Below are 20074 nucleotides of genomic sequence, written 5' to 3' on the forward strand. Positions count from 1 at the left end.
CTTAACCAGCAGGTGTCCAGTCCCTTCTTTCTCCAGGCTTTGGGATCCAAACAGGAATCAATATTGTTTGATTTTTACAGATTAAAGATTAAAGATCTGCCATTGTGGCAAAGCGTAAAGTGTAAATGTCTATGAGCAAAGAAAAGCCAACGAGACCGACACACCAAGAAGGAGAGGCGCCTGATACGTGTGACATCACTGATACATTAATCCTTCTAACGGGAGCTCCTCGACGTGGATCTTGTTTGCTTTTCTCTACGTGTTTGTGTCTTTGGATCCAGCCCCCTCCGAGGGACCTGCCTGTCAACTTGTTTAAGAAAATAATATTAAGCTGACACATCTGTTAAGTGAGTCCACAGCAGTGGATTGAAGTGCCATCGTTCAGCTCAGCTGAGTCGATTCAAGTCGCTCATTGTGTCCGAGCAGATCAAAGCTACCAGACATTTCAAACTTCACACTTCTCGCCCTTTTTAGCTGTGCTGCAAAAAGCTCTGGGTCCTTCAAACATCCCTCAAACGTTCCTAATTCTTCTAAAGTGTTTTCATGTGTCACAGCAGCCGTCCCTTTAAAAAAAAGCCCTACATGTCATGGAGTCAAAGCGCTAAATAAAATCCCCGTTTTTGTCAGTTTGCAAAACTGTTTTAAAGTTAATGAAGTGAATAAGTTAACAAGAGGCACATGGTTTCAGACGTCCTTCACACTTCACCGGTAAAGGGAAGGAAATACAGTGCTCGCCACCTCACACTCCTCCAGGTTCATCCGAATGTTCAGACCAAACATCCATTCAGCAGTTCTTAGTCTTTACAAACCAGTTAGCGTGCTCTCAGAGATCAGACACTGGTCAGGTTTTAAGACTTGCTCTGATGGATGTCTCTGCAGTGAGTGTGATTTCAGCAGTTCATAGGTCAAACAGTCACTCTGAGTGTTTTTCTGCTGTGAACGCCGGGTTTTCTCGAGGCCCTCCTCCGTCTGACGACGGCTTTGTTTGGTCTTTGTGTCCGTCAGAGTCTGAGGGCGGTGCTGGTGCCGTGTTGTTTGGTGGTGTGGGAGATTCTGAGGTGGGTGGAGGATCTGTGCAGTCATCGCTGGGGTTTCTGGGTGATGTCGGCAGGGCGTTGGAATCCGCCCGCTCCTCAGGTACCTGGCAACCAAATCAAACAAACAATAATAAGGGCTGTGAGATCTACAAACCTGCATTAAACACCAAGAGCTACCTCCTGCTTTGTGGCTAAGAGCTTAAACTGAATCTACATCAAGGATCTTTAAGCTAACGTGTTAGCATGTTCTAGCTAGCCCGGTGGCAAACTCTTCATACAAAAACAAAACTGACTTAGATTTTAAAAAAAACTTCCCTGATGTCTGCACTACTCTGCCTACACCTCGACCATCTTCATCTGAAATCCTCAGCACTTCGTCAACATGGCCGCCAGAGGGAGGGGAGGGGGTGGCGGGGTGACCTCAGCATGGCGGTATTTCATACAGGCACGCCGTGCAGTCCAAATGACGTCAGGAAAAAAAAGGCGTGGGAAGGTCGCAAAGCACACAGACACATATGCATGCATGAACACGCCCACATACCCCACACACACACACACACACACACACAGGTATAGATGAGTCACCACATGCATGAACACACACACACAAACAAAGGAAACCCCCACACACACACAGGGTAGTTTTCCATCAGCACACACAAACATCTCACCTTTCTTTAGCGTGTGTGCGTGTGGGCGGCAGGTTAGAGGAGGAAGTGACGGAAAGTTCAGGTTAGTGAGAGTCAAACACATCATCATCATTATTATTATTATTATTATTAGACATCAGAGTTAGTTAGGCGTCGAGTTCAGCCCTCAGGATGAACCAATACGATTAAAGCTTTCATTTGATACTTCTATACTTTGTTTGGTCTTTTTTTAGTGATTGTTCATTTTTAGACGACTCAAAGCGCTTTAACGCCGCAGGTCACACCTCCACATTCAGAAGTAAGTCATCCATTCACACACCGCCACAGAAGCAGCGGGAGCAAGTCTGTGTGTTGCCCAGGGTCTCATCGGACATGTAGCTGCACGAGCCGGGGATCGAACCCTCGACCTTCTGGTTGAGACGACCAACTGCCGTACATTTTTGAATCACATTTTTGAGGTAAATGACGTCGTGAGTAAAGTTAATTTTGACTTTCACACTCACACTGGAGATGCAGGTGAGACAGACCCAGTTAGAAGAGAATTATGATGGATTACTGAAAACATGAAAATATCATAAGAGAGGAGAGAAGAGAAATAAATCCAACATTGAAAGCAATGAGCTGCAAACTGTCGTTGTTTGGACAGTTAGCATTTCTTTCTAATCAGCCAAGATCGAGTGTCTAAGACCTTTTTTGTTACTATGGCAACAACAGTCGTGAAACCCCCTCTCATGGTCAAACCTTCGTCTCATCTCTGCCTCTTCCTCGTTAAGTTCTGGTGTACCTGCAGCGGGTGAGCTTCTGGTGGCGGTCCGCTGCCCTTCTTCAAGTTCATCATCTCTCTGATTTGGAAGATGGCGAAGGCGATGGTGACCCAGGGGGCGCCGGAGAGCACCCAGGCCGGCCTGCTCACGTCCTCCTGCTCCTCCTGGTGTTTGGTCTTTAAGACGGGTTGCACGGCGGCCTGACGAGTCGGGGCGGGGCTACCTGTGTCGTTCTGGTTCTGCACCAGGTCGATGGTGGCGATGGGAACCGGGCTGGATGGAACAGGGATGTTCTCCGCCAACATTTTGTCCTCTGAGGAAAGAGAAGAAACAAGAGGTATAAAACACGCCTGATAAGTGGACAAAAGAGAAAGTGTGAGTTTGGATGATACGCTGTGTTTCCCACCTTCGCCCTCCGGCTCTCCAGTCAGACATTGGATGAAGGAGAAGATGAGGAGGATGACGAGGGACGCCATGCCGATTCCTCTGAAGGTGGCGGCAGCGCCTGGAAAAAACACAGAAGTCATCAGCAGGAAAACTCAAAGTCGCCACATCTTTTAAAGGCGAGAGAGAGAGAGAGAGAAGCTGGGTCGCCAGCTTGGAGGACTATAGCCTCCGTACTAGAAAAAAGCAGCCTCCTCCCGTCTTACCTAAGTAGTTGACGAAGACTCCTCCCACCATGGCTCCGCAGCCTCGGCCCAGGCCGAGGTGAAGGCCCTGCAGGATCCCCTGTGCCGACGTCCTCAGAGCAGGAGGAACCGCAGCACTCAGGTAGGAGATACAGGCTGCCCAAACTGAGGCGTGCGTCACACCTGGGGGACAGACAAAAGGTCAGCTGGAGGAACTACTCCCTGATCAAATCATCATTGGCTATCAAGGAGGGTTTTTGCACAAGGAATACAAACAGAAATCCGTCCTGCATCTCATCACTTGTCCCACCTGTGGCACACTCTCAGTTTGGGACCTTTTGTCGAAACAGTTGTGGAAACATTGAAGTGGTTTTCACTCTGTGAGGCATCGGCGTTTCCTCAGGGTGAACTTCTCAAACAAAACAAACCAGATTCTCAGAGCTCTCCTTCCTTTCTTTACTTGTTATTATAAACCGCTTTCACTTTCTCTGTCATAAGTCTGATTCATCCTCTAATCAGTGGAAGAAGAAGTGCAGTTCAGTCCTGCATATACTTTGTAAGAAAGGAAGATCAATCACGTTTTATCAGCTCATTGAATGGACGATGCCAACGTGCTGTGTGTGTGTGTGTGTGTGTGTGTGCTCATACTGCAGCTCGGTTGCTCTGATTAACACGCGTCCTGCAGAGGCACAAAGTTCATCTGAGTACTTCTAAAGCTTCATCAGTCCTGCAGCCTATCAGGAGGAAAAGGCCTCCGCCTGATAAGCGTCCTGTTAGACAAACACGGCGTGCTTCCTGCGCTGTCCCCCGGGTCCTAAACCCTCCAGACACAGAGAGGTGGAGAAACGCTACCTTGAAGGACCTCCATGGGCAGGACGATCCAGGCGTTCTCCAGGTAGGAGATGTACAGGTAGCGAGCTGTGTTGCAGGCCAGGCCGATGTAAAGAACCCTGAGAGAAAACAAGGAGCACGAAAGCGTCAGAATTTATAAAAAAAATAATAATAAAAAAAAGGAACCAAATGTTCAGTCTTAACAGCAGAGTATAAATTATTATGATTTAGTATTATTATTATAGCCTGTTTTATCAGAAGAAAGTGTAACATGTATATGCCCTGACAGATCAATACATCATCGAAGAAGGATAAAAATGAAACAGAAATATAAATATATGAAATATAAAGTCAGACACAGAGAGCGTTTCCATATCAGCAGGACGATCTCATGCTGTGTGAGAGGATGTGAAGCGTTGCTGAAGTCACACTTCCTGTTTTACTGGAAAGTCTGACCCATCTCGCGTCTCTTTATAACGTCGATGAGAGGAACGCTGATAAGTCACCTCCGCCTGCACGCGTCCTCTGTTCACCCTGAAAGCTTCGGAAACGTCACCTGCTGCCGCTTTAAAGCTTTTAGAAGCTTCACACTTCATCCGCCGCAGAAAATAGTCCCCAACAGGTGCATGGTTTCCTTCTGTTTGTTTAGAACAGAGCAGATGTTTTTGTAAGGGCACAGACAGCAGGAGGTCTTTAAGGACGTGAAACGCTGCATGAAGCTCACAATCTCAACTGATGCTGTTTCAGTGTGAACGAACTTGAACATCAGTTCTTTAAAAAGGCAATAAAGTGTGCAACCCCATAACTAAAGAAGCACATTAGCTATTAATAGATTTAAAATATCGACACTTGGCAACCATGAGACCAAACACAACACTGTATCAACACACACATGCCTTTAATAAACTGCATTAATATTCTGACAACAATTCAAACATTTGTGCAATTTAGACAGCGTGCTAAAGTTTGCAGTTTCCAGCCTCCTGCTAATAGCATCATCTTGATGCTAACAGCTGGTAGCTAACAGTTTTTTCTTTTGTTTGTGTAAGCAAACTTGTTAGTGCAGTTAAAAGGAGCTGAGTCATCAATAATTGATCATGTTAAATGCTCACATTATTACACTAAGCTGCTGTGGATTTAAAATGATTCCTGTTTGTCCAGAGAGCGAGCCTCGGCTGTCACGCGCCCTGAGAGTGTGTGCTCAGTAAACGTTCTCTCCATGAACAAACACTGAGTGTGATCCTGCTGATGTCTGCTGATCAACTCATGAACACTTTCAGGGTGTGTCAGATCCGTTTGTTTGTCCTGGAGAGAGCAAAGAGGTGACAGAACAGGAACATCTAAAAAAATAAACGTCAGCAACCTTTGAATCTTTCGGAAGAAGGAAACGTCGAGGACACAGGTTGAATTAAATATCACTGCTTCATGTGAAGACAAAAAGAGGAGGAGCATGTTGCCAGATGCTCATAATTAAACAACACTGCGGCTGAAAGCCACAGACACTCGCTCACAGGATGTTTCCTCTGTCTACAGGTGTTTCAGTGTTTGCTGAGCAGGTACAGAGCTGCAGCCTGGAGGCCTCGCTCTGAAATCTAACACTGTGATCTCAAATGTCCTCGCTGCCTGTGAGGTCCGATAGTCTCGACTCTGACTGAAGCCCTGATCATCAATGACACCATTGTCTCAGACAGTCACTCCTCCTGCGGCTGCAGAGAGCAGGACGGATTCAACAGCTCGGTTTAAGGCTTGAAGAAGTTCATGAGTTAAACACTTGTTCAAACATTTCTATAAGAACTCTTTCATGTGATTTAAACCAGGATTAAAGTTTCCATATCTTACCTGACATGTCCGACCAGCTCGATGAACTTGTGACTGGTGAAGTAGGCAGCGAGTTCTGAGACGTGGCTCAGGACCGAGCAGACCCCGAACAGGGTGGTGGTCCCTTTCAAGTCCTCCAAGTGCCAGTACAGGAAGGTGAAGACAAAGCCGTAGCCGAAGCCCATGAACCAGGCGACGAAGAGGACGGAGCTGTAGCGCACGCTGCACAGGAGCTTCAGGAGATCGCTGTAGTGGAACTCCTGAGGCGCCTGGGGGCTGGGAGTCTGGTCCGTGGAGCTGGACTCAGGTAAAGCTCTTGGCGGGATGTCCGCCTCTGCCACCACTCCCTCAGGAAGCTCATGTATGTAGTCTGCACCCTTTTCAAAGTAAAACTGTGTGGCGACGATGAATGCCACGCCCATCAACACGCCAAACACGATGAAGGCAATTTGGTAGTTGTGGAGACGGAAGTCTGGGACAACGCAGCCCACGCCGTCGATCAATACTGTGATGTGCGTGTGGTCGATCCAGATCCCCACGGACAGCATGGCCAGACCCCAACCAAGCGAGCCCCACATCCTCTGCAGGCCGTAACGGTCCCGGGCTTTGCCGAGGTAGTGCAGGGTGACCGTGTCCACGATGGTGACGGCAGGCGCGCTGAAGAACTCCCCCACGATGATGACGAGCAGGATGAGCAGGAAGATCGTCTCCACCTGATCTTTGTTGTAGACGATCTGGTATTCCTTGGCTTTGGTCGGAGCAGGTGGCTTGGTGGTTGTTGTCGTGGTGGTGTCCATGGTGGTGTTGTTTGGTGTTGTCTTAGTTGGGTTAACATGTGTGACGGGAGTAGGCGGGGCGGTGGCGGTGGTGGTGGCGTTGTCATCCACACTTCGGACGTGCCTGAGTGGAGCACTGAAATAGTCCAGGAGTCCAGGGAGGTCAAAAAAGCTCCGGCGACTTCTCGTGCGGTTGGTGGAGTTGCTCGACTGAGTGATGTTAGGAAGAAGAGGGGTCGTCATCATCACGGGTTCCAATGTGGTCGCCAAAGCACCTTTCTCCTCGCACTTCATCTCGGCTGGTTTGACGAAGCCGATGCCACAGTTGAAGACCAACCAGCAGAAGACCGAAAACAGCAGCACCGCCTTCCCTTTCTTGAAGCGGTCTGCCACCACCCCCCAGAAAGGCGCGCTGCAGAACTCAATGAAGTAACGAATGCCGACAAGCAGTCCGCTGCGGCTGGGCGACATGCCGAGCTGCTTGTAATACACAGCCAGCAGAGGGTGCAGCGAGCCGTAGGCGGCGTAGAAGAAGAAGTAGAAGACTTTGGAGATGAGGAGGTGGCTGTTGATGCGGAGGCACATTCTCTCACAGCAGTCTATGGAGTCTGGATTTGAGGAGGGCGGCTCTTCAGGCGCGTCGGAGGTGCGCGCCGGTGCCGCAGAGTCGCCTCCCTGCGGATGTATCGACAGAGTGTTGAACGGCTCGGCCAACACGTACTTCCTCTTCTGGTCCTCCTCATCTTCCGTCAGGATGGCAACCTTGTCGTCAGCTGCCATATCTGGAAGATAAGGAAATGAGGGCGTTTAACAAGCAAATGATGCAGCTTGGTCTGCTCTGTAGCTCAGCAGGAAACATACAGGAGCAGATCATCTGTTTGAGCTACTGGAGTCTAAGACTGATTGAATTATAAAGTATTTAAAGACAACTTTCAGAGCTGCAAAAAGTAGAAAAGTGGAGAAATGTAAAGCTTTTTGGCTGCGGAGACACAAAGCAAAAGCTGTTTGATAAAGATAAAATAGTGTAATGGTTGGAATAAAGCTCAGACTTTTTTAACTGTCTTTTCAGCAGTTTGTGGAGGGTGTCTTTGAATCAATTCTAGGTTTAATATCCCCGCAGCACTATGTCATCATTTAAACCTCTCACAACACCAACACTGGCTTTTTATTGACACGACGTCAAGTCAAAGTGTCAGACGGCCGCTGGGAGCCCCCACGCCTCAGCTTGGAAACCGTCAGTCCGTCACTGAAGCTCCGATGCGGAAGTCACTGGCATCTTGAATAAAGCTTCTGTTTATTTAACACGTTCAAACTCTCCAAATATAAAACATTTAAAGGAAACAACTGTACAAAATCAGCCTGAAAGGCGTAGCTTATTCTGAGAACTATTCACCTTTAAAACAGGTTAGGAATAGCTCAACGTTGTGACCTCAAATTAAGTCTTTAAAACACATTTTTTTTAAAATTCACAGTTACCAAACTGGACTTTTAAAAGGTAATTATATTGTAATGACAGTGCTCACCTGCTCAGGTCACCGCTCCCATTAAATTATGACTGCGCAGTTTCTTCTGTATTTCTCTTCTCCGTCGGACATTGTTCACATTAAAAAGAGAATCTCTTAATTTACAGAAAATGTTTGGATTCAGAGAAACGTTTCCATGTTTTCATTAAAAGTCAGAAGAGACAGTTTCACCGGCTCGTTTTTCTTTGTACTGAGAACAACAGCAGCCCGTCTAACCGGAGCTCCCACCTGTCTCCACGCACATCCGTCAAGTCCGCCACGATGGACGGTGCGACTTCCGGGAGACGCCTACAAAATAAAATCTATTGTTTTAAAGAGGACATATTCTCCCCCCTGTTCCACTTTTTCAAACAGCCCCCCTGTGGTCTAAATGAAACATCTGTGCTGTGCTTTGGTCCACATATAACATGAATCAGGTTTGTGTAAAAAACCAGCTCTCTCAAAAATGTGTCTCTGGAATCCTTTTGTTAATAAGGCTTCAATAGCTTAAATAAATCAGAATCAAATGTATAAACATGGACGTGGTCTCAGTGACATCACAGATCGGTTTCTGAAGCAGACCTCTGATTCTGGCCATCAGTGGACGTCTTCATATTGGAAGTTGAGGCGTGTAACCTTCTGACAAACAGATACAACGCGCCCCCCTGAAGGTCAGGACAGCCACGCCTCCTTCTCTAAATAACTCTCATCCTATATAAAATAAAAAATTAAGAATTATAAAGAAATTGTACAGTGTGTGCCAATAAAGAAATGGACCAGGCACATCTCTTTGTTTGATAATAGAAATGATGAATTCAGTCTGTCATTCAGTTATTCCATCAGAGGCTTGTTTACCTTTCTGGTCCGCAGGTTCTTTGATATTTCAACAGTTTTCATCATATTTGAATGTTCTTAACGTTTCTTTAACTATTAAACCAGACGTCTTAATATTCCTGTTTTCTTTGTATTGGTTAGATTTGTGTCTGAATCAACTCAGTGCCTATTAATAAACATAATCATGAAATGATATTTAAAATGTATGATGGAAATAGATTAGCAGTAATGATTCTGGAGCATTCTGTCTGTTTCTCAGCCTCTAGGTAGTTGAGGTCTTTTGTTTGTGTTTGTTTTTGTGTGCATCTGTTACCGTTCCTTCCTGCAGCGCTGCAGCTTGACTCGCCTGAAGGTCTCCAGCCTCTGAATTAAAGGAGAAACACTCCATCAATCACACATGAATTAATCGCACATGAAGACATTCCTGTAATTCATCACTGTGCAGACTCTGCTTCGCATTGCCATGGGAACATCTGAGAATAAACACAAACATGAACATGAATAAATCAGTATGAACATCAAACTCACCGCCGAGCAGCACAGATGCATGATGGGAACACGTTATCAATATCACATCAGTGTTTATAATAAGGACATCAATCACACAGATTAATATGAAAGTGACTCATGAGGAGGTTACCTCACCGGATCTGGTTAGAGCAATATTTACACATGATGATGAGAACATGATGAGGTGAGGGAGTTTTTAAACCTGCTTTACAAGGCACATTTTATGTAACAGACATGTAAAGTGTTTTTTTAAACTTGTCTCCAGAGTGTCATTAAAAAGAAAATAGATTTTATTGTCTTTGTTTAAACATCTTCTCTCTCCACATTCAGCCTAACAGAAACCTGCAGCAGAGTGTAACTAACACTCATGGCAGTGCACAGGAAACAACAAACCCCACCCAGCTACAGTTTCAACAACATCAAATTAAATTTCATAAATGCTTCCCGTTGCAGTAAGCGTGCTTTACCAGCAGAGGGCACTGCAAGCCTCTGTTTCACACCAACACACTTGATGTTTTCTGTTGTTTTTTCCTCCTGGGGGAGCAGGACCTGCTTCACAGAGCCTTGCTCATGGGCTCCTCTGTGGCAGTGTGGCACCTCTCCAGCTGCCAGACTTCTATATCGTAGTCCGTACCTGGTCTGGAGCCGCCGACTGAACTACGACCACCCCAAATTTAGTTTAAATGAAGTTTTAGACATTTAATGGTTTCAAACATGAAGTCACATCAGGAGTGTCGACAACACAACTGCTGCTGCAACCGCACAACACCCACTATCATACAAAACAACGTTTCAGTAGAGGATTTTAACTAGTCAACTGCATTTCAAAGACGGCGGGTTTGTTGTCATGGAGCAGATGTTGGAGAATTATCCTTCACATACAGAGTTTATTTTGTTTGTTTTTTCAGCTGCTGTAAAATCCGTCAAAATGGGCAGCTGAATACAAAATAAGGAGTGCAGATGTTCATGGAGGATTCGAGTCTCGTGAAGCGTAAAGATATGAAGAAGGTGAAACGTAACATATCTTAAAAGAGAGAAGAGAAAAAAAGTTTCAATAGTCCGACTCATCTGACATGTCTCCCTGCTGTGTCCAGTGCTTCCTCTTCTTCTTCTTCTTCCTCTTCCTCTCGCCCATCAGCATGGCAGCCAGCACTGTTATCAGCACGGTGCCGGTGATGATGAGCACGGTGACCGTCTCTGCAAGGCACAGCTCCGTGTCCACGTCCATCAGCTGGTAGTCTTTGAGGACGGCCGGCTCCTGGCAGGTCAGGTTGTAGTAGTCGTCCAGGAAAAGCCTCTGGATGCTGCGCAGCTTCCGGAAAACTCTCTGTAGGTCGCAGTCGCAGTTCCAGGGGTTCCCCTCCAGCAGGATGTGGGTGCTGTACGTGTGGATGCTCAGGAAGGTTTTGAAGTAAACCGTGGACATGTGGTTGTCGGCCAGGTTGAGTAACGTCATGCTGGTGAGTGGCTTGAAGACGCCCAGCTCCGTCTCGTGGATCTGGTTCCCGGCCAGGTTGAGGACTTCGAGGGAACGTAGCATGGAGAAGATCCCGCTCTTCAGAGAAGTCAGCCGGTTGTCCTGCAGGTGGAGCTGCCGCAGGCTGCTCATGGAGGAGAAGGACCTCACCTGGATGGTGTGGATGATGTTACAGGAAAGGTTTAACCTCTGCAGGCCGTCCAGGTGAAAGAAGCTCTGACTGTTCAGGCTGCTCAGACGGTTGTGGGACAGCTGCAGCTCCCTCAGGAGGGCCAGGCCGATGGAGAAACCCTCCGTCAGGCTGGAGATCCGGTTCCAGCTCAGGTCCAGTTTGTGCAGAAACTCCAGCTGAGAGAAGCTGCCGTCCTCCACCACGCTGATGTTGTTGTTTTGCAGCAGGAGAACTCGCAGCTTGCGGTTTTTGTTGAAGGAGCGTCGGTGGATGGTGGATATGCTGTTGTCAGACAGATCCAGGAGCTCAGTGTTGGGCGGGACTCTGCTGGGCAGGTGGGTGAAGCGAGCTCTGGAGCAGATGGTGAACTTCAGATCTCCTCGACAGTCGCAGCCCGGCCTGCACCAGCTGCTGTTAAACCTGGAAGAGGCCTCGGTCACCAGCAGCAGGAGGAACAGAAGCTCCTTCATTGTTCCACAGCTCTCTGAAACTCTGAAAAAAAGAAGCAGCTGCTGTGACATCATTTAAGAATCGTTCTTGTGTGTGTTTAGAGAACTGACAGACGTGTGCCAAGTGCTGCATGCACGGCTAAAGACTCACACAGGTCCAGACTTCCTTCTGGAGTTCACACATTTAAAAACATTTATTTTAAACTCATCAGACTTGTAGGACAAGTAAACTCCCACACACTGTCCAACTTTCAAAATATACATTTATTGGCAGCGCATCAACAGTGAAACGTTGCCAACAGTTAGAGAGAGACAGTGTGGGAGTTTACTTCACAATAAACGTCAATATATGAAAACTATTTTGCCTTTTCTCCTCCTTTTTGATGAGTCCTCAGAATATCAGAACAACTTACACAAATATGTTCTGAACTGATGACCCACTGAAGTACACACACACACACACACACACACACACAGTACGAACATTTAAACTACGTGTACCTCCTTTGATTCTCTTTGTCTTTGCCCTAACATAATGTTTACTTTTAGCAGTTCACAGATGAAGATGATAACACACACAGCCTTCTCTGTTCGTTTCGTGTTGGAGGTTTTGTCTTACCTGCAGCTGTTCCTGTGTTTCCGTCTGTTTCACCTCGTGACGGCCGTCAACAAGCAGCCAGCCGCAGGTGCAAACAGGACATGATGGAGGCGAGGGAGGAGGCGCGGGTTGTCACAGCTCGGAGAAGAAGAGGCTGACGAGCGACACCACAAAGACAGAGGGATGGAAAGAGACACAGAGGAGGGGGGGATGAGAGGGGACGCTCGTCAATTATTCACCAGGCAGCGCGGCAGTGGGAGATGGGGGGGGGGGGGGTTAACAGGGTGACGAGGGGAGCTGTAAGAGATTGAAGCCGATGTGGGCCACCGAGCGGCGAGCATTAGAAGGACTGGACGGATTTGATAGATCACAGGGTGCGTTTATCTCCAGGTTTATTCATAGATTATTTCTAATCACACAACAGGTCAGTGGAGCGTTTGCAGGGCCTGATCTGTTGTCGCTGTGAAGTCTTTAGGAAAATGTTTGATGGCATATGTTGATATTTTTGAGTTGCTTCATTAGTTGATGAGAGCTGCACACGGCGCTCTGCTGGTTTGGGTGGCAGACAATCAGACAGGAGGGAAACACACAGAGGCAGGAACAGAGAGACAAAGGAGGACACATGAAGAACATGAAGGGACGAAAGAAAACTGGAAACACTGAAGACTGAACTAAGAAACATTCACACAGGGAAACAAAACTAAACAAACTAAATCATGACAATTTGTCTTATGATTGATCTCTGGTGACCATGTTGGATAAAAAAAGCATCATTGAACTAAAAGTTAATATGAACTAACATACAATAAAAAACCCTGAAGCACAAACTTCAGAACTTCAGTCTGCTTTGCTTCACACGTTTTACTCTTGATGCTGCAGATGCAACTCTCCGCAGACGACACAAGTCCAGATGTGATGTTATTAATTCTGATCTGCAGGATGAAGCGGAGAAGTATGGGAGAGATGATGAAGGGACCTGGAGGTCTCTGAGAGAAAGATTACACTAATGCGTCTAAATCCCCGGCCCAGATAAAGCACTCTGCCGTCACGTCCACCTCCGCCAGCCCAGGAGCCCCCAACGCAGTTTTTTAACCTCGATTCAGTTTCTACTTTTAGATCAGAGCCGAGTCAAACGTGTCAGGACTTCTTCAGTCTTGGAGGGAGGACACACAGGATGTCCCATTGTTCCTCAAACACGTGGTGCGTTCAGGATCATTTTATTGTACTCACACTTCTGTGAAGCCATGCTGGCTTCTTTGAAGATGTTTGTTTATGACGCTCGGTTATCTCTCACATGAAACATCAAATAAAAGTATGTGAGGATTATGAACAAGCTGTACTTGAAGGTGTGTGGAGAGTCTTCACTGTCACATCACTGCTCACACTTCCTTCTTCTTCTGTTACTGGACAAAGAAGAACACATTTCAGTGCAGAATAGTTAGTGGTCAGCTGAGTGTTTTCAGACTCCGGAGGGTCTTCACACAGTGCCAGTGACGGTGCAGTCATGTTTCCTCTCACAGATATCTGGTGTCTGCTCAGATCAGCTTTCAGCTCGGCCTTTGACTCGACCTGAATAATCGAGCGGCACAATGACAGCAGCTGGAAACGACTTCAGTTACCTCTGTCCTGAACACTTTGTGTGATCATCTCTAAACTCTCCATCAGACTCTCCACAAACAGCTTGAGGCTGGAAACAGAAGACTTAGTTTGAGATCAGTACTTTAAGGTATCATAAATGTATGAGTGTTGTGTGACAAAGACACAGAATAAACTGCAGCGTGTTTCCTGCACAGGATTACAGGGAGACAGAAGCTCACTGTGAGTGAAGCTCATGAAAGCTGCTTCAGTCTCAGTGAAGATGCTAATCGTTAATCCCCGTGGACGAGGATTATTCTCCTAGCTTTGCTGCAGCTGGAACATTAAAGTCACACTCTGTCTTCATACAGAGCATCTTCTTTGCCAGAGGCGGATCTTAAATTACACAAGACAAGCATATATTTGTATTTTAATTTGTATTTTGGGGATAGAGTCGGAAACAGGAGAGAGGAGAGGAGCGACAGGTCGGACCTGAACCCAGGCTGACCTCAGACTGGCACATGTGGCACAGCCTGACGCACAAGATATGAACTACAACACACTGATTATTTCAACACATGTTGATATATAAACAGTTTTAGAAAGGAAACAAGGGTTTCATCGTCATTGTTTCATGAACTGCATCTTATAAATTCTGTCTGTGTCGTTTTTAATTGTTCAGCTTCAGTTCTTTTAATCATCGACAGGAGCCACAGGAATCAGTTTGCCTCACCTCAACAGGCCGAGAGCAGGTGAGGCTGTAGTGACGTCATCCGTCCGGACAGGGTGCAACATTCAAAGCCGCCAGCAGAGGGCGCCACCGATCTGATAAAATGAAGATATTACAGGAATTAAAGGGAGCTGAGAAAAAAAGACTGATCCAATCAATGAGAAGCATTAAAATAAATTAATAGAGATTAATAGATTAAAAGAGATGACATCACTTCATATGAAAAGATCTGACTCAATAAAAGTAGCAGAAAGTGTTTCTGAGCCTGAAACCTGACATCACACTCAGATCTGTTGAATTTGATTTCAGGTTCAGTCGAGCTGTGTCCCTCACACCTCTGATCTAAAACACTGATTTAAACTTATTTACTAAACAACATTTGACAGAATCAGTGTGCACATGGAGCTTCTTCACAGAGAGGTGCAGTGACTCTGAAGGAGTGTGCGCAGTATCTGTCAATGTGTGTGTGTGTGTGAGTGTGTGTGTGATGGGTAGAGGCGGTGCAGCATGGCCGCTTGTTCACGCCACTCTTCGGATGCAACCTGGCAGCTGTGACTCGTCATCCGTTCAAATACAGTCGGAGCAGACTGTTTGGGGTCCTCAATCAGGTCCTCAGACCTGACACCAAAAATATCATTATTGCAGTATAATCAAAAAAATATTTTAACTTTTAAAATGTTTGTTAAATGGAGGTCTGATCCATCTCTGCTGATGTGTTCAAGGATGTCAGGAATTTAAACAGTTTGGCTTTCCTGTTAGGAGCCGGGTTGTCTTTACGCTCGATTGTTCTCGTCCAGCACGTGCAGATTCTATAAGTTTAACTCCGACAGCACCGCTCTGCCAGAGCAGCTCAGCCGTCCTGCGACTGTAACAACCACATTAAGTGACAGAACTACGACTGTTACTGGGACCTTTCACACTTGGAAACCTGCCACCTGTGAGGGACGAGTACTCTTCTTTCACCCTGACCTTTATGTGTGTGTGTGTGTGTGTGTGTGTGTGTGTGTGTGTGTGTGTGTGTGTGTGTGTGTTTCCAGACAAACCACAGTCGATAAAGAAAACACCTCCAGGGAAACTGTGTGTGAGTGTGTGTGTGTGTGTGTGTGAGGCAGACACACTCGGTCTCCAGTGGTCTCTGGTTGTCAGTGTGGATCCATCAGACCAACAGGAGGGAGACCCTGACCTCCAAACCAACCAACACTCCTCTGTTCTTCCTCGTCCTTCCTCCGTTTCATCATCTTCTTCACACCTTTCATTCACACTTTGACTTCCACTTATCTGTTTCATTTCTTCATCATGCTTGTTCGTTACTTTCTCCTTTTTTGGTTGTCTCATCATCATCTTCTCTTTTCATTCTTCTTTTCTCACAATATTTTTCAGACTTTTTTTACATTTTATTTTTCCTTCATTCTGCTCCTCCCACAGATTTCTGTTTTTATCTTTGCTTCTTCGTTATCTCTGCTGTAGACAATACTCTCTCTCTCTTCACTCTTCTTCTCCTGACATGTCTTTACTTTTCTCCTTGTTTCCCCGTCTTGTTCACACCTTCCTTGACTTCTGTTTCAACCGTTCTCTCCCTTCATTTACAGACAAACTTCTCTTTTTTTTCCTTCTTGTCCTCCTCTTTCACCTCCTGACAATCTCCTTTTCTCGTCCTCTTCGTCTCCTTGAAGCCTCCTCTGTTGTTTTTTCAGTATCTAGGTCGAGGCTGTGTTTCTGCTCTCTAGTAGTACACACACACACACACACACACACACACATACACAAACGTAGTATTTTTGGCAGCTCAGTGTGTGATCGCCCCTTGAGATGTCAGAGCTTTTAGGTCAGGCAGATCTGTGAGCTTCAGCAGCTTCCTGGAAGAGCTGAAAAAAAAAAAAAAAAGAAGAAGCAGCAGGACGCCGAAAAAACTCTGAATAATTTAACATCATCATATCAAAGTCGACACAACAAAGTACGAGGGCTGAAGAATCCTGTCCAACGAACACAAACTGCATTAAAGGATTATGTTCCATGTGCCGGTTCACCTGTTGGTCGTACGCTCCTGAGTCCATGGCAACAGAAATACTGGATCCTGATTGGCTTCAAGATGCTGTTTTTCTGATGATCCCAATGTCTCCATAAATCAGAGTGCCACGGAGTCAGGACGACAGCTTTTCAACGCTCCATCATTTGAAAGAATAAAGAAATTAACCTTTGAACTTTGAAGTAAAAATGTGTTTTAATGACGTTTCTGTTCGCTCGTGTCTGTCGCGCTCCTGTAAACTCAGCAGGTAGACGAGAGAACTCCCATGATTCCCCGCTAACCCTGATGTCATCTTTTGTCAGCGTAGAATCGATTGAGAGGCCCGGGGCAGCAGACTCTATCCTCTGTGTATCTTTAAGGCCGCCTCAGCTCCAGCACTTTGTCCAGACTTTGGTTATAAGTCCGTTATCTGAACAGGAACACGAGTCACAGAATAACCAGTAACAAATGGAAAGTTCAACTCACAGATGAAGTTTTCTTCAGTTTTGTGTTTCAGCTTCTGGCATCGAGATTTGACGACCTCTCCACCCGCCTCATCTGCTGGGGTGGACAAAACAAACGCCCCGATCAGACCTGTTTTGGCATACTGACACGAAGGAGAAGCTAACACACACACACACACACACACACACACAGCTGGATGGTATGTGTGTGTGTGTGAAGCAGGGGTTAAAGGTCAAACCATGCTGCTGAAGGTGCTCAGTGAAGCGTCACAGACAGAGAAACGTTTTCCTGTCAAACTAAATCACAACACAAAGTTAGCAGAGTTCCTTCAGTCCGTTTGTTGACATGCATGTGACATATTTACCCTCAACATTCAGCTTCTCCTTTTCGACCCTCATCACACATGAGCTTCACTGCTGAGTGGATTTCACTTTCTTCTATTTCTACTCTTCCACTTTGAGCATCCTTAAATCTTCTGTTCTTTAGGACACTTTGTCTTTGCACTTCATTCCTCCCACAGCGTCAGTCATTTTACAGATTCAGAACATTTATATCTAATCTAGATCAAGTAATAAATCCTTACATTAAAACTTCAGAATGAGAATGAGCACAAACTTTACCAGTTGAAACATTGACGTATTTCTCTGCAATGAGTTACGATGCGTTGGTCTTCCTGACGGCTGTTTTTACTTTGGTAACGTTTTTTGGCATTTTTTAAAACGACTGCGAGATTTCACATTTCTGCTGAACTAGACCAAACTCTTCATGTCTCCCTGTGCCACACCCTCACAGTCTCAGGCAGACTGAGACGATAGAACAACTTAGTGAGGCCGGACTTGTGTTTGGACTCCTTCAGTGACTTCAGTGACTCTCTGTTTGGGCTGCAGTGAGCTGTCAGTCAAACTTCACATCCACAGAAACTCTGGAGGTTTGACCCGAGGTCGAAGCCTGCAGGCTCCACAATGACACTTGGAAAAGGTCAGGACATTCAACCTCTCTCTCACACACACACACACACACACACACACACACACACACACACACACACACACACACACACACACACACACACACACTGGAAGTTTGGTGACCTTTTAGTTCTAGTTTGATTTGGACCGCCTGCGTTTACTGCAGGTATTTATGAAACTAAAAAGGCGATGCAGTTTGATTACCTGCTGAGGGAGTGTAAAGCATTGAAGACTTCCTGCTTAAACATTGAGTCTTAAATCAAAGAAAGGAGTTCTTCTATAAGAAGGCACCAACAGAACTACATTACAGTGATTCAGGTGTTTGATAAATTGCCTGTCGTATTAACGCCGAGCCTTTAGTCAAAGCTGAGCGGCCTGCAGGGAGTCAGAGCTCAGATCTGGGTGATGGGAGGTGGAGGTGTTCCTCCCTAAAAGCCTCCCCGCATGTTCGGCCATTAGCTCACTGTTTAAACCTTTATGACAGCTTCCACTGCGCTCTGCTCGGCCGTCTGGACCTTTCTGTATCACTCAGAGAGCCAATGGGGAGAGAGCAAATCTTAATTCTCAATCATTAATCCATGTCCCCCTCACTCGTTAATCTTCATTTATTTATGTTTTGTTTTTTGTCAGAAAATCTGTTGTTGTAAAGCGCGACCAAAAATAAATGTCAGGTTTATTATTTATGGCGTTTCAGATCGATGTGAAGGAGTGCTGTACCTTCATGCAGGAGGCAGAGGAGGAAGTGCAGGAGTCTGGAGCTAATGCACATTGACATACCGATGGTGGAGACGAGAGGGAGAGAGCGAGAGAGAGATAGAGAGAGAGAGAGAGAGAGAGACAGAGAGAGAGGGAGAGAGACAGAGAGAGACAGAGAGATAGAGAGAGAGAGAGAGAGACAGAGAGGGAGAGGGAGTGAGAGAGAGAGAGAGAGAGAGAGAGAGAGAGAGAGAGAGAGGGAGTGAAAGAGAGAGAGACAGAGAGATAGAGAGATAGAGAGAGAGAGAGAGAGATAGAGAGAGGGGGAGTGAGAGAGAAAGATCTTCAGAGAGAGAGAGACAAATGAAAACGGTGGAGAAAGTTACATGAAGCGTAAATGATAATGACCGTTTCATTACCATGGCAACAAAAGTCAAAGATCTCTGCACCCGATATCAGTCAGTTCTTGTTTTGAATGATCTAAACGTGCTGCACATTGTCTCTCTCTCTCTCTTTGTCTCACTGCAGCCTTCGGTAACCATCATCATTGTATCGTTTTAGGACACGAGGCATCAACAAGTACTGAAGTATCTTCAGACTGAGGATCAGAAGATATAACCTTCTGTCTCTTCAGTTAAAAACCTGCTTGAGTAAATCTGATGATCTTTGAGTCACATTTTTCTGATGCATAAAAACACATTTTAAAGTCTGATACGTGGCAGGTTTGGAGCGTGGTCCTGAGCGGTCTGAAAACAGGTCAGCTGCTCTTCCCTTCGCTCACGGCGTCCGTGCAGGCCTGAGTGGTTAGAGAGGGTTATTAAATATTTCAGATCATCTGTGCACAGCTGGAGCGACACTGAGAGCGCAGAGACTCCAGGTGTTGATTTAAACTTCAGGGAGAATTTGAGCGTCACAATTTGATCCCACGGTTTGAGTTCAACATTTTCACACAGCTCATTTTATCAATTGTTCGGCTGATCAACAGCGCTGATAAAAAGACAAACAGGGTGTGTGTTTTGTGGTTTCTAGCTGCAGGTTGAAATGAATTGCATTTCTCTGCCGCGTGTCTCCGTAAGTTTTGAGCACTCCCGGTGGGTCTGGCCGGCGGCCTGCGGTGGAGGACTGCTCGACGCAGCTGCCCGAGGAAGCTAAAGTGGGACATACAACATCTTGCTTGGATGATTGATCACGTCACAAGCGGGCAACGTTAACCGGCTGAAGACTGCGGGAGAAGAAAAACTCTCATAAATGATTCGGGCCGCGTCATTAAAGATGCAACGTCAGCAGCAGACAGCGTTCTGCACTCGGCCGAGGAAGCTTTTCCCTTCAGCTTCCTGGATGCTGAAATTCATCGTTCATGACACCATGATTTCATTTCTTAAATATTATTTGTACAAATTAAGATTGCACAGATGTAGAAATCGGATCCAGAGATCAGAAAGTGAAGACCCTGAAGGGAGAAGATGTCAACAAACAAAATGTTTGGAAACAGACATGATCATATTTGACCTCCTTTCTCTCAGCCCACGAGGAACCAGGGAGGGTAGATTTCCTCCACAGCCAGTTCCCCAGGACGGGACACGTTTGT

General features: G+C 46.1%; 3 protein-coding genes and 2 long non-coding RNA genes across 5 annotated transcripts in view; 1 reads left to right on the forward strand and 4 right to left on the reverse strand.

Annotated features, from left to right (window-relative positions):
- Positions 1–913: 913 nt before the first annotated feature.
- On the reverse strand, positions 914–8359 carry LOC306818812 (major facilitator superfamily domain-containing protein 6-A-like; the record flags this gene model as incomplete). Its single annotated transcript, XM_079336531.1, has 8 exons — positions 8257–8359; positions 8029–8084; positions 5751–7287; positions 3933–4030; positions 3102–3263; positions 2858–2956; positions 2472–2764; positions 914–1141 (listed from the first exon to the last, which is right to left on the reverse strand). Exons 3-8 carry the CDS (start codon positions 7283–7285, stop codon positions 914–916), a joined length of 2415 nt encoding a protein of 804 aa, XP_079192657.1. The 5' UTR covers positions 7286–7287; positions 8029–8084; positions 8257–8359.
- An 89-nt stretch (positions 8360–8448) lies between these two features.
- Positions 8449–9662, reverse strand: LOC306819045. Its single transcript, XR_013778478.1, has 3 exons — positions 9155–9662; positions 8669–8718; positions 8449–8615 (listed from the first exon to the last, which is right to left on the reverse strand). It is a non-coding gene; the product is annotated as an uncharacterized lncRNA (long non-coding RNA).
- Positions 9663–10284: 622 nt separating this feature from the next.
- LOC306819029 (uncharacterized protein) lies at positions 10285–16914 on the reverse strand. The gene is made up of 5 exons (XM_079336800.1): positions 16844–16914; positions 14356–14447; positions 13388–13450; positions 12069–12201; positions 10285–11492 (listed from the first exon to the last, which is right to left on the reverse strand). Exon 5 carries the CDS (start codon positions 11468–11470, stop codon positions 10403–10405), a length of 1068 nt encoding a protein of 355 aa, XP_079192926.1. The 5' UTR covers positions 11471–11492; positions 12069–12201; positions 13388–13450; positions 14356–14447; positions 16844–16914; the 3' UTR covers positions 10285–10402.
- Positions 15172–16242, forward strand: LOC306819039. The gene is made up of 2 exons (XR_013778472.1): positions 15172–15359; positions 15390–16242. It is a non-coding gene; the product is annotated as an uncharacterized lncRNA (long non-coding RNA).
- The window catches only part of ahr1b (aryl hydrocarbon receptor 1b), a 28316-nt gene continuing 25087 nt past the window's right edge, over positions 16846–20074 (reverse strand). The window contains exon 14 of the transcript XR_013778467.1: positions 16846–16915. The gene's annotated coding sequence lies outside the window, so the exon portion shown is untranslated. The remainder of the gene's footprint in view (positions 16916–20074) is intronic.

This window comes from Symphodus melops (assembly GCF_947650265.1).
Source record: "Symphodus melops genome assembly, chromosome: 23".
Classification (NCBI taxonomy): Eukaryota; Metazoa; Chordata; class Actinopteri; order Labriformes; family Labridae; genus Symphodus; species Symphodus melops.

Bases quoted from the DNA above. Each gene is read 5' to 3' on its own strand.
- LOC306819029 (XM_079336800.1), bottom strand. From the start codon at position 11,470: ATGAAGGAGCTTCTGTTCCTCCTGCTGCTGGTGACCGAGGCCTCTTCC.